This window comes from Protomyctophum parallelum (genome assembly GCF_964188405.1).
Source record: "Protomyctophum parallelum genome assembly, chromosome: 22".
Lineage (NCBI taxonomy): Eukaryota > Metazoa > Chordata > Actinopteri > Myctophiformes > Myctophidae > Protomyctophum > Protomyctophum parallelum.
In genome coordinates this window covers 9,668,741-9,680,923 of record NC_139714.1, presented here as the reverse complement: position 1 = coordinate 9,680,923, position 12,183 = coordinate 9,668,741, and the positions used below count along the sequence as shown (strand labels likewise).

The window sequence follows — 12,183 nt, the reverse complement described above, 5'->3', positions numbered from 1 at the left end:
ACTGACGTGGTGTATTTTTCTATCTTCAAGGTATTAAAAAAGAAAAAAAGAACGTGACGTCGAGGTGAAGAATGAAGAAATTACCAATAATTACCACAAATCGCACAGGCCCACAGAAGGACGAGAGGAAGGAAGGAGGGACAGAATCTTACCACCCTCTGCTTCATACACCGGAGAAGAGGAAGTGCTGACTGGAAGGGGTGTGGCTTTTTTGCCCGCATTTTTCGGCAGTCATTTTTTTAATTTATTTACAATGGGTTGTCGATTTCTTGGGGTGTGGGGGGGGGGGGGGGTTGCAAGTTTGCAACAACTTAAAACTGTAACCTAGCTACTCCCGATGTTCGCCTCCTGCTAGCTTAGCATTCCCTAAACATCGGCAGTCTTCTTTCCCCCCAAAGACTTCATTTTTGATCGATGTTTTCACCCGTCATCTTAAATCTTTTATCACCACCACCGTCTCATCTTTTTTCGTTGTCAACTTGTTCATAGATCATCCCCCCCCCCCTTGCCCCTTCCTCCGTCACCTGATCTTTTATCTCTTGTTTAACTATGAATTAATTAATGATACTGAGAAAAGAAAATGCGCCAAAAAAAGGAGAAAAACTAAACTTGATTAAAAAAAAAAAAAAAAAACCTTGTGTTGTGAATGAAGATGACCTCTGCAGATCTCTTGACGGACGGGTTTTCCTGTCTTGCATTTTTTTTATGTCTTTTTCTACTTGTGATTATGTTTTTCTGTTTTGATTCGTTTTTGTTTTTTCATTTCCTGCCGAGGGTGGGAGTCGGACTGGGTTGGACAGGGGTGGGATCTCAGGGTCCAATAATCATATCTTGGCTTTAGTTTCATCGGATCTGCTTTTTGTTCCGTTTCTGTTTTTCACAGAGATTTCACCGTCTGTCGTTCCATTTCTAAAACGTTGTAATCTTTATTATAATGTGCAGTTCTTTGTTTTTTTTTCTTCCACGTGTTATCCTCAATACGATTGTATGTAGTCAGCGCCTCCTTTTCCCCATCTTTCCTTTTTTCATAGTATGACTGGACAGGAACGGTTTCATTGACCGGGGGACCCCCTGTTTTCCCCAGCCGTCTTTCCACAAAAGCCACAGTAAAATCATCTCCTTCTACTTTAAAAAAACAACAACTGCATATTCAATCTCCCTGTGTGTCTCCTGCTTCCCTGCTGCTCAACGAACGCGCGTACGCCGGTGTTGAAGTACGACAAATTTGCTTTTAGCCAGCAGCATTTAACCACTTACTGTAAACCCTCCTAGAGAACCGGACTTGAGTTACAGCTGTACGTTTTTACGTCTACACCAAATCAATCTCTTCGACAAAAATAGCCGATCTACAAGCTTGTGTTGCGACACATTGTAGTTTATCAGTTATTCTTGCAAATAGATGCTGGGGTTCAAGTGTTCGTTTTAGTTTTCTGTTCCTTCCCATCAAGCATTACTTACTATAATGTATTAGAAGCATGGCGGATTTGTGAAATCATTATGGGGGGATATATATATATATACTGTATTTAGATATTTATATAGAAATTAAGACTTTTCTATCTTTTTCTCTTTGTTTCGTTTTGTTTCCTCTGCCATCTAATTGTCTACGTTACCTTTTGGAGAGAGAGAGAGTAAAAAAAGAATCAAACTTTAATGTCATTATAATGAATAAGCAATTTAAATGTTCTATGATGATGCTACAGTAAGTGTAATAAATGTACTTAAAAAAAACCTCATTCTTTGAATACTGTGACGGAGACTATACATAAAGACAAACCAAATGTACAGCAACGTTGACGGCCAGTGCGGTACTTGATCCCTCCAGGTCCTCACTCAAAAGTATGTTGCCGTTATGAAATACTGTAGTCGTTCAACAAAAAGCCACAATTATTTTCTGTGAAGGTTTTCCCAGAATACGGATGCTGGGGGTTAAAGTTCAGTGAACCCCAATTCTTCTGGTACCACAAGCCAGTGGTTCTCAAAGTGAGGGTCCCCCATGTTGAGTGGGGTTCCAGGCAGCAAAATTAGTTTAAGTTTTAAATTAGCTTGTAGCTGTTCTCATTTGAAAATGTTTTGACGCATTTGGAATATTTTGAAACGCCAATCTTTTATCGGTGGTCCCTTTTTTCAGATGGGGGTCCGAAACATGTTGATTTGGCGGTCCATGATATACAAGTTTGAGAACCACTTCCGTAAGTACCTGAGCTGGCATGACGGTAGTCACAGTTATTAAACAGTTGTTCCTTCTTACAAACCAGAGCAACCCTGATGCTTCTGGTACTGCACTTAGAAACATCTACTCCAGTTATTACCCCAGTTTGATATGCCACTTGGGAGTGTACAATATGGAACCAAATTGGTTCCATTTGTACGCTCTCAAGAGTTACAGACCTCTAAAGCCCTAACCACACCAAAGGGTCACCATGCAACTCCTTTGGTCCAAACGGTTGCAAGGAGTTGACGCTAAAACCGTAGCGTTAACTTTGGTGTGGTTTGAGCCATTGAATTCCATGCGTTGAATCACTAGGTTAGGGCTTTAGGGTCCATTTGGTTCCTAACTAGCAGTCATTTAGCTGTGAGCCTCACTCAAGGAAGGATGGTCCCAGAATCCCACCTTGAGAACCACTGATCTGCTATGTGTGCAGAGGGGAGTCTGTGACATATCTGGAAAAGGTTGAAATGTGATACTTGACAAGTTTTGGAAATGTGGGAATTGCACAAACATATAGGCTTAACTTTTCTTTTCCCCCCCGCCAGTGCCGATATACATGCCTAAATTCTAAATGTTACGTCTTGTTGTGAATTACAGTGATTGAATCCTAGATGACAGCCATAACATCACCCCTGTTCTATTCACCGTTGAGCAGACTTTGATTATTATAATTTTTATGGGGCAAACTGGAAAGAATCCTGTGTATATAGCCCAACTGCTGTGTGCCATGCTATTGTGAAATTACAAGGCCCTCTGTTGTGTCTAACCCCCCCCCCCCCCCCCCCCCCCCTCCTAAAAACACACCAAAAGTCTGACATGCGGAAATCACCCGTCGATCCCGACAATGCGTTGGTCCGACATGCGTTGCGCCGTGCTTGCAGTTAGGTTAGGGTTTTGGGTATAGGGTGTCGGTCTAATGACAGTCCTGTACCTGTACTGTATCCCCAAAAAATATGTCACATTTTACTGCTCCAACGCTGCCGTTTGTGATTTGCTTTGCACCTCGTCTCCATCCGGGAACAGCCTGTCTCAAGGCCTGTTCATTACTCCAGTTTTAGGTGATATGGTGACCACCGAAAACAGTCACAACAACCAGGTATAATGGAATGTGTCCACACTGTCATTTTATGGAGGAGCACTTTGGATATCATAGTTTCGGTATTTGTAGTTCGCATCCTACAGAAAACTGTAAAATTAATATATGTTTTTAAAAGAGGAAAAACGAGGAGAACAAGAACTCGGTCACACTGCCCAATCGCATGCAGCGTGTACCGTATATTGATGCGCGCAACAACTGTCCTTGAACATTGTGTGACCGCGTCATCAAGGTCAAGTTTATTTGCATGTCCCAAATTGGGCTATTCATATTACAGGCAGGTAAAAAAAACCTGTAAACATACAAAGACAAGAACAGACAAATGCATACAAAGTCACAAGATCCAGATAACAATCTGTGTCGTTATTATTAGCACAAAATAGCTTTGGACTTCGCATGGTTGTGGTAACGATTCGCCATTAGATTGTACATTACCAGCCAGGTTTGGGTTGTCAGACCGGCGCTCCTCCCCAAAAGTTGAACCGCTTTCTTCTTAAAACGCGTGCCACAAAAAGAAAAGAAATGCTGGACGCTGAGAGCACTGATAAGCACGATGCTCTGAGCTGGGAAGAGAAGCACTCCGGCTCATCTTTACCATAGTGGACACACTAAATAAATTAGGCTTTTATGAGTACATGGGTGGGTGAAATTAGGTATGTGTGTGTGAATGTTTTATCTGTGTGTTAGTCTATTTTATTTTTATTTTTATTTATATTACATTTCGTTGGCCACTTTGGGGGACAAATAAAAGGGCCGACGGTCACATGGGTGGGAGGGGGATAACACCAGCATCATATTATATATAGTATATACTGTATACAGATGTATAACAACCTCTTTAAAAAAAAAGAAAATCAAAAAAGAAAAAAAGGTCTGGGAACACGAGCAGAATCAACTCCTGTATTTATTGTTGTAAATCCTCAGTACAAGCTGGCAAAATTCTCAAAAAATAAAACCTGTTTAAGTTGTCTTAAGAGAAATTACTATGTTTAAATATTGAAAGTGATAATGGTAGATGATGAGCAATAATAATAAACAAAAAAAAAGGATCTGTAATCTTAATGAATAAAGATGTATAAAGAAATACTGTCACTTTATTTTATTTTATTTATTGTTTTATTGCTCAGGCCCTTGAGCCTTTGAAACATCACACATTTTTGATGAGCTGTGTTCAGGTCAAATTAGCCACTTTCAACCAGGTCTATGAAAACAAGCCATTCGTGGACAAATACATATTTCTTTCAGCACTTGTCATACAATTGCCACAGTAGCCTACAATTTGTTTCTACACACATGTTTAAAAAGTCATGGCTGAAATGCAAAGCTTGTTCTGAGTTTTATTATTCCACTGAATTGTGGAATATTAACCTCGGCTTCATTTTCAGTGTCACTCGGAGTCGGCAAAATAGCTCTAGTGAGTCTAGTATTCTATTGAGTTGAAGTATGGTACTAAACCCTACCACACACTTCAACTCAGACATCACATCACAATAGAACCTCATGACACAACTATAGACATAAAGATATATAAGGTATACTGTGTTGCAGACTCGGTTGATCTTGTTGATTGTTGATGATCTTGTCTCTAAACTGAGACAAAGACTTGGTTCTGCATGGCAATAAATCATGTTTTCTCGTTTCTAATTAAAAAAACAACATTGACTTATTTATTTAACCAGTAAAAACACATTAGGACAAATTCTCTTTATCAAGTGGGAACTTCAACTGGCCAAGAGGCAGAAATAAAATTACACTTCAATGCTGCATCATACATACATATAGCCTCGGAATCCCAGATGTTTTACATTGTACATGACAAATTACAGAGCAGACAATACTACATCCATGATACACCTCAAAGTACCTACAAAGAAATAATAATATAATATAATACAACAATCTCCAAAGTGATACACTTTAAGTGACAGGGTGCAAAGTTGTGCATAGAGAAAATACACAATGTACAATACATGTACAGAAATAATAAATATGTAGGCCTATGCAAAGGCTGGTTATACGTCCGAACATGTGCCGATGTTGAAGTGTACAGTCTGAGATGATCCTTTTGAAACTTTCAAGGCCAATTTGAGTCTGGTCTGCAGGTTGTTTCACGAACAGGGGCCAAAGGAAGCAACCCCCCCCTTTTTTTGCCAGCGGCACAAGCAAAACAAGCCTTCAATCTGTAGAAGAAGCCCAATTTAAGCTTTTTGCAGAAAGAATCGATTTAAAATGTAGGTGTTTATCCAACCAGAAACCAAGGTTTTTGAGGCCACTTTCCTCTCAGTCCTGGTGACATTATTCTATCACTATTAAAAGCGCCTAGTGTCTCTACCACTCTGACTTAAGGTGGATTACTCGTGATAAATAGCGGTACACCACTGTGCACTTTATGAGAACGCAGGTGTATCCTCTCTGACTGAGGAACACTGGTAACAGTTTTTATTTAAAGCCATTGCTGGAATGTTCCCTGCTTATATTTGTTCCATGCTGGAACAGAACAATAGCACCTATCAGACCTGCCCCAGGGATTCTTTTTGAGGGGCGCTACCCCCTCATATGCCCTAGTGTAGGATGTAGAACACAAACATTAAATGCCATTGACAATTAATTGGGAATTTAGGTCATATGTGTCTTTCAACGATGTTTGCTTAAGAAAACGCTATAGACAACTAGAACTGCACTCTGTCGAGTGTCTACTTGTGCGTTACACACTAGTGCGCAAGCAGAGCACGCAATTACTGTCGACCGCTACGAACTTTCAAATCTCAGCCTCTCTGTAAAACATTGAAATTAAATACTAAAGTCAAGTCAGGTTATAACTAGCCGTCAATGGTGACGTAATTACGATATGTTTCAATATTGGTTAGCTAACAGGTAAAGTTACATATGTATGTAAGTTGAAAAGTAGTATATTGTGGTCACTTGGGTTGTTTTATGCGTATGCCGTGGTAGACTGATTTTGAGTATGACATAATGAAGATATGTATCAATGACGGGATATAACTGGCTTTCGATGGTGACGTAATAAAGGTAGGTTTCAGATTACATACATGTATACATAGAGGCATTACCTTTAATCCACCCGACACAAACATATCTTTATTACGTCACCATCGAGAGCCAGTTATACCCCGGCATTGATACATATCTTCATTACATCACTCTCGAAATCAGTATATGTACCACGGCATACGCGTCAAAGAGCCGGATAAACCACCTTACATGCGCTCTCTGCTTGCGCAAGTAATGAAGAGAAATGTAATGTTTGTTTTGAGGACTTAAACATTAGCACCCGTTGCTTAAACAAACATTATGTTGTAAATGATGTAAGATGATAAGAGTGCCCCTCACTTCACACGGTGTGATTTTTGTCCTACACGAAGATTAAATTCCCATTAACAATGAAGCAATAGATGATAAGAGCGCCCCTCACTTCACACGGGTGTGATTTGTTTTTTAATGCTCAAGTTTCCTCATGCTCAGACAGAGCTGGGCAAGGCAGCTTTCTCTGTCAGTGGCCCAAAGTCTTGGAATGAACTCCAAAAGTCTTTAAAACTGAGGTCCTTGCCGTCATGAGTCAGTTCAGAGGAATGGTCCTTCCTAAACACCGTGGTTGCACCTGTTTTTAATGGGGTTTTTTGTGGCTTTCGCCTTTATTTTTATTTGTTTATGGAGGGACAGACAGTAGGCTGACAGGAAATGGGGAGACAGATGGGGGGGGAGGCATGCAGTAAAGGCCATCGGGATCAGGAGTCGAACCCGCGGCACACTGCCAGACTGGATTACCAGCCAAGGTGCCTGGACCACTGAGCCATGGCCCAGGCCGGTTGCACCTGTTTTGAGGCATGACTTGAAGATTATGTCATGTGGCAGCCAAGTCTATGGACTTTAATGTTTGTTTAGAGTATTATGACGTAAATCGTTTGCCAGTTTTTCTTTCTGTAGTAGTATAGGTCAGTGGTTCTCAAAGAGGGGTCCGGGGGTCCCAAGGGTACTTGAGGGAGTTCCAGGGGGTCCCTAGCTAAATGATTGATTAGGAACCAAATGGACCCTTATGGGTCTGTAACTTAACTCTCCGAGTTAAATTAACAGTGATTTTACTATATAAATGGGGGTCCCAGAGATATGAATGCAATTAAATGGGGGGGGCCCGCGGCATAACAAATGTCGATTGGGGGGGGGCCTTGTCATGAAAACGTTTGAGAACCACTGGTGTAGGTCATGACTCATGACCAAGACCAATTCACCTTGCCAGCCAATCCAGCCCACTCCTAACCCCGCCCTCCCTCCCTCCCTGGCTACAGCGGCTGCAGCCAATCCAACGCACCGAGGTGGAGATTGTCTCTCAAGTTGCATGGAAACCCATGCAATGTGTCTGTGTATGTGTGTGTGCGCTGATTCCACTTCAGTTTGACAGCCGCTGTATGTGTGTGTGTACGCGCCGTCCAGGTCGCTGCATGCCTGCTTCTTCAACGGAATGCTCCCCCTGTAATAAATAATAACTGACCGAATTAAAGCACAGCAATAAGAAAGATGCAGGTCGGAGGAGGGGGAGAAGAAGACGACATGATGGAGGTGCCTAATTCTTCCATCATTAATGATCTGAACATTAACGGCAACAATGGCCAGAGACCGCTGCTGTCGAGAGGGAATAAAGATGCGGCCAAGGAGCAGCAGCAGCGAGACTCGGAGGTAAAAATGTAAAATAATAATGTACCTTGTGGTTTATTGTGTGCGTGTGTGTGTCACTGTGTGTGTGTGTGTGTGTGTTGCTGGGTAGCTTTCAGAATTCGTCTGCATGCATTGCATGGCCGGTAGCCGGTAGGTACATGTAGTATAGCAAAAGAAGCCTGTCCTCTCTCTCCTCGGTCACAGCCCAGAGCCCCTATGGTCACAGCCCAGAGCCCCTATGGTCACAGCATGCAGCTCAGCTCGGCTCGGCTCAGCTCAGCTCCGGCGGCCGGCCGCCACAAACTGAAAAGGACGAGTTATTTTGGCGTCGGTCGGCGCCAAGTGTTGAGCGGAGCGGCTGCCTGCTGCTATAAATAAACGCATCACCACTACCAGTATAGTAGAAGTAGCAGTACCTCAAATAGCCTACACGCACTTAGTATATTTAATAGTAGCCCATAATAAGCTCCCGTCATCCTCAACCGTAGTATAAACTGGAAAAATAAAGATTTTTTCTGGTGGAGGGAACAACTAAAAATGTAGCGGGGGCGAGTTGGTAAAGGGGCGAGTCGTTTGGTATTCTTACTTGGGTAGGATTCACTGGGTTAGTAGCCTATTGACTTTAGTGTTTATGTGTAGTATTATTCACTGACTTCGTATTCACTAAACTTGTATTCACTGACTTCACCATGGTCTAGTATTTATTTATTGACTGACTTAATATTCACTGTCTTTGACTTAGTATATTCACTGAGTTTAATAGTATTCTAAGTTAGAAATCACAGACTTTGTAGTATTCATGAGTTTCAAAATAATGTAGTCCTACAGCTGCCATGTTGGGGACCAAAAAGGTGTCGCAAACAAATTGATTGGTTCTATGCCAATCAGACTGTTCAAACACCTGTGTTGGTCCCCAAATGGCAGGTGCAGTATAAACTCATGAATAAACATTATGGCAGCTCACGTTTTCCCATAATAGTGTCTATTAAAAAAATGGATAAAAGTGCCAAGAGTTGCTTGTGCTAAAATTCAGGAGTGTTGGCAGGTTTGTTATCAATGTGGACTGGAGGATGAGATTGAGAAGTGGTGATTTTGTTGTTGTTATATAGCCTAACTCTGTGCTGACATTTTCATTTAACTCAAATGGATCCTGTAAAGGTCAATTTGAGTCCATTAGACTAGAGGGTCCAAAATGGAACCATGGACCATGGCTGATAAGTCCTGTTGCTTTATCGACCATGCTGATTTGTGTTGTTAACGTAAAAGCTAGCTGGTTCTCAAAACACCTGCACATTGACACGTATGCCTATTTGGCTGCAGACCCCCATTTGAAAAGGGTTTGTGACCCTTTGTGACCCAGAAGAGATTTTGGGGGAAAAAAAGCAAAAGCATTCAATGTACAAGATTTCAGTGCGCACTGTGAGCTTGTAGAGAAATGATTGTGATGCTGCATTCACTACAGTACTTTTACTGGGGATCCCCTGGAACCCCCCCCCCCCCCCCCCCCCCCCCCCCCTTGGTGGGAAGGACCCCACTTTGAGAACCAATGGGCTAGAGGTTTGAGTTGCGTAGTTATTTTGCCATGATGTAACTGTAATTGATGAGCAAATAGTTGAACTTGCTGCTCTGATTAGAACAGTGTCATTCAAAAATGTGTACTGTACTGTAACTCAATGGGGAGTTTGTTTCTTATCGGTATTTTGTATTTTTGAGGTGCGCTCGCCCCTCCTATGCCCATCTTTGTGTGTTTGTGTACCAAATCTTATTGGCTGAGCACGGAATGTGATGTATGATGACAAGAGCGTCCCTCACTTCACAAGTGTGATTTCTTTGAGGGGCCTATAAACGGGTGTAGATTCTGTCTGAATACAAACATTAAATGCCATCCACAATGATTGGAGAATTTACCTCATATGTGTCTGAGCGAATCTGCTGGGTATGTAGGTGGCCACCCTTGGCCAATAAGAGACCACCATTCTTGATGATGATGTACGATGATTAGAGTGGCCCTCACTTCACACAAGTGTGATTTCTTTTTAAATTATTTATCAACCGAGCAAACCCAACCCAAACCTCAACTGAAGCATGATTTTGCTTAAAGCTCTGTTGAAGAGGCTTCCATAGAATGGGGTAATATTTGCCATATTCATATTGCTTGAATGTTGTTGCTGGCCGTTGCACAGAGAAATAATGATGCCAGTAACTTGTAGGACTATTTTCTTACATCTCACATGCCTCGTGCTCATTCTGATTTAAAAGAAATCACACCCGTGTGAAGTGAGGGGCGCTCTTATCATTTTACATAATCCTACATCATCTTGTAATCAGAATTTGCGTCCTCACCTTCGTCTTCAATGTTTGTCTTTACGCAATCTTTGTGTTTACACAAACACTCAACGTTGACCATTCGTTGTCATTTGCATCAAATGTTTGTGTTTACACAAACCCTCAAAGCTGGACATAGGAGGGGCTCAAAAAAGTGATCATTAATCCACTCCAATAAATGCATTATTCACTAATTCAGTGGTTTTCCACCTTTTTATAAAATCCCTTAATTGTCCCTTTGGAAATGTGCAGATCCTGTGAGAAACTAATGTTACACCACTGCACTAATCTCCATGCTGATCAGATAAGGTGAACATTGTATGTGTCTGTGTGTGCTACATTACAATATGTTTTCCAGGGAATTGGAGCATACTGACCCCGTAGCCAACTGTACAAAGGTGGGTTGGTCTGCTCATCGTGGGGGAGGGTTCTCTTTAGGGGGGCAGGATGGGGGTTAGTATAGTAGCTATGACATGAAGCACTTTACTACTGTTGAAGCCATGGCATGTAGACTACTCACATTCCCAACCGCGCACTGTCACCAAGCTTTATCTGTGTCACCTACTTTACAGGTGCCAAATGAGGGCCAAATGAGGTTACTCAAGTAAGCACACATCCGTATATTATGTGCTGTACAGTAAATAGACCATTCGGGCAGGTGGATTTTGCTTTCAGGTTGCCCGACGAGCAAGCGAGTTTGAGTGAACTGTCTTCAGTTCACGATAAACGCAACACAAGATGTGATTTAAAATAACTAGAGAACAGATTACAGTAAATTTCCCAATTTGTGTCGGTAGATTATTTCCCTGTTTTAAAGATGCTTTTTGGCAGTGACTTTTAATGCCTCATTTGTAAGGAACATCATAAGTTTGTGGGTTGAACAGTATACAGCGGAGTATGGGGGTTGCGAGGTGCCAGGGCTGTCGCCACAGTTACATAATCGCCTAATCACAATTATTTGGGATAATTGCAATGATTTGTTACACAATCTTCATAATCATTTCCATGTTAAAAACAGTTTCTAAAATAGTGGAAGTAGCAGCAGATCTACAAGCTCAAAGCACATCGCATCATGGCTATATCCACTATTAATGTTGTTTTTTTGTCCGGTGAAACCTGACTAATGAAAGCTCATGAAATGTAAGCGACCTTGTCTTCAATGGGAGTCGCCTAAACGCTGCATGCCTAAGCCAATGGGAGCCGCCTAAACGCTGCCAGCCAACGCGTAGTAGTGACCTAGTCATGATTGGCTGCCTCCTAAGCTATGACACGGGCACGGCGGAAGTCTGCAATGCCCAGACCACACTCTCACCCATAGACGTACTGTATAAACACCGCAGAGGAGCGTATGCTAATGTTATGAGCAAACTGGAGAGCAGGAAAGATGCACAACGGAGACGGCTCATAGCGCGCCACCGAGTGGCGCGCTACGAGCTTGTAGGTCTGCTATTTTTGAAAAATCGAAGAACGACTGACATTTTTTTAAATCTGATCTCAGGTCAGAATGGGTCAATCAGACCAGTGTGTGTCCAGTGGAAACCTCGTATGAATCTGATCTCAGGTCAGAATGGGTTAAATCGTTAATCGCAAAATGTCATAATGGTGACAGCAGATGGCTCATGAAAAACGCCAATGCAAAAATGTCTTATTCTGCTCTTGCTACTGTACTGTACTGTATATACAGTAGACTCTTGTTTTGGGCTTCCCAATGATAAGCCTCCATCATCCTTTTCAACCAGTGGTCCCGTCCGGGGACCACCAGTGGTCCTTGAGGGGGTTCCAGGTGGTCCCCATCTAAATGACGGAGAGTTGGTAAACCAAATGAACCCTTGTAGATCTTTAACTCTTGAGAGTATAAAATGAAACCAAATTGAGCCTT

The 12,183-nt window shown here is 42.0% G+C and overlaps 2 protein-coding genes across 9 annotated transcripts in view; both read left to right on the top strand.

Annotated features, from left to right (window-relative positions):
* The window catches only part of ahcyl2b (adenosylhomocysteinase like 2b), a 69,411-nt gene extending 68,275 nt beyond the window's left edge, over positions 1-1,136 (top strand). For 5 of the 7 annotated variants that reach the window (XM_083758221.1, XM_083758222.1, XM_083758216.1 and 2 more), the window contains exon 17: positions 31-1,136. In XM_083758221.1, the coding sequence (XP_083614347.1) occupies positions 31-37 (7 nt within the window). In that variant the 3' untranslated portion in view covers positions 38-1,136. The remainder of the gene's footprint in view (positions 1-30) is intronic. The other 2 variants (XM_083758220.1, XM_083758219.1) reach the window with 1 other exon arrangement.
* Positions 1,137-7,745: 6,609 nt separating this feature from the next.
* The window catches only part of strip2 (striatin interacting protein 2), a 47,840-nt gene continuing 43,402 nt past the window's right edge, over positions 7,746-12,183 (top strand). For both annotated transcript variants that reach the window (XM_083757650.1, XM_083757649.1), the window contains exon 1: positions 7,746-8,000. In XM_083757650.1, coding sequence (XP_083613776.1) covers positions 7,842-8,000 — 159 coding nt within the window. In that variant the 5' untranslated portion in view covers positions 7,746-7,841. The remainder of the gene's footprint in view (positions 8,001-12,183) is intronic.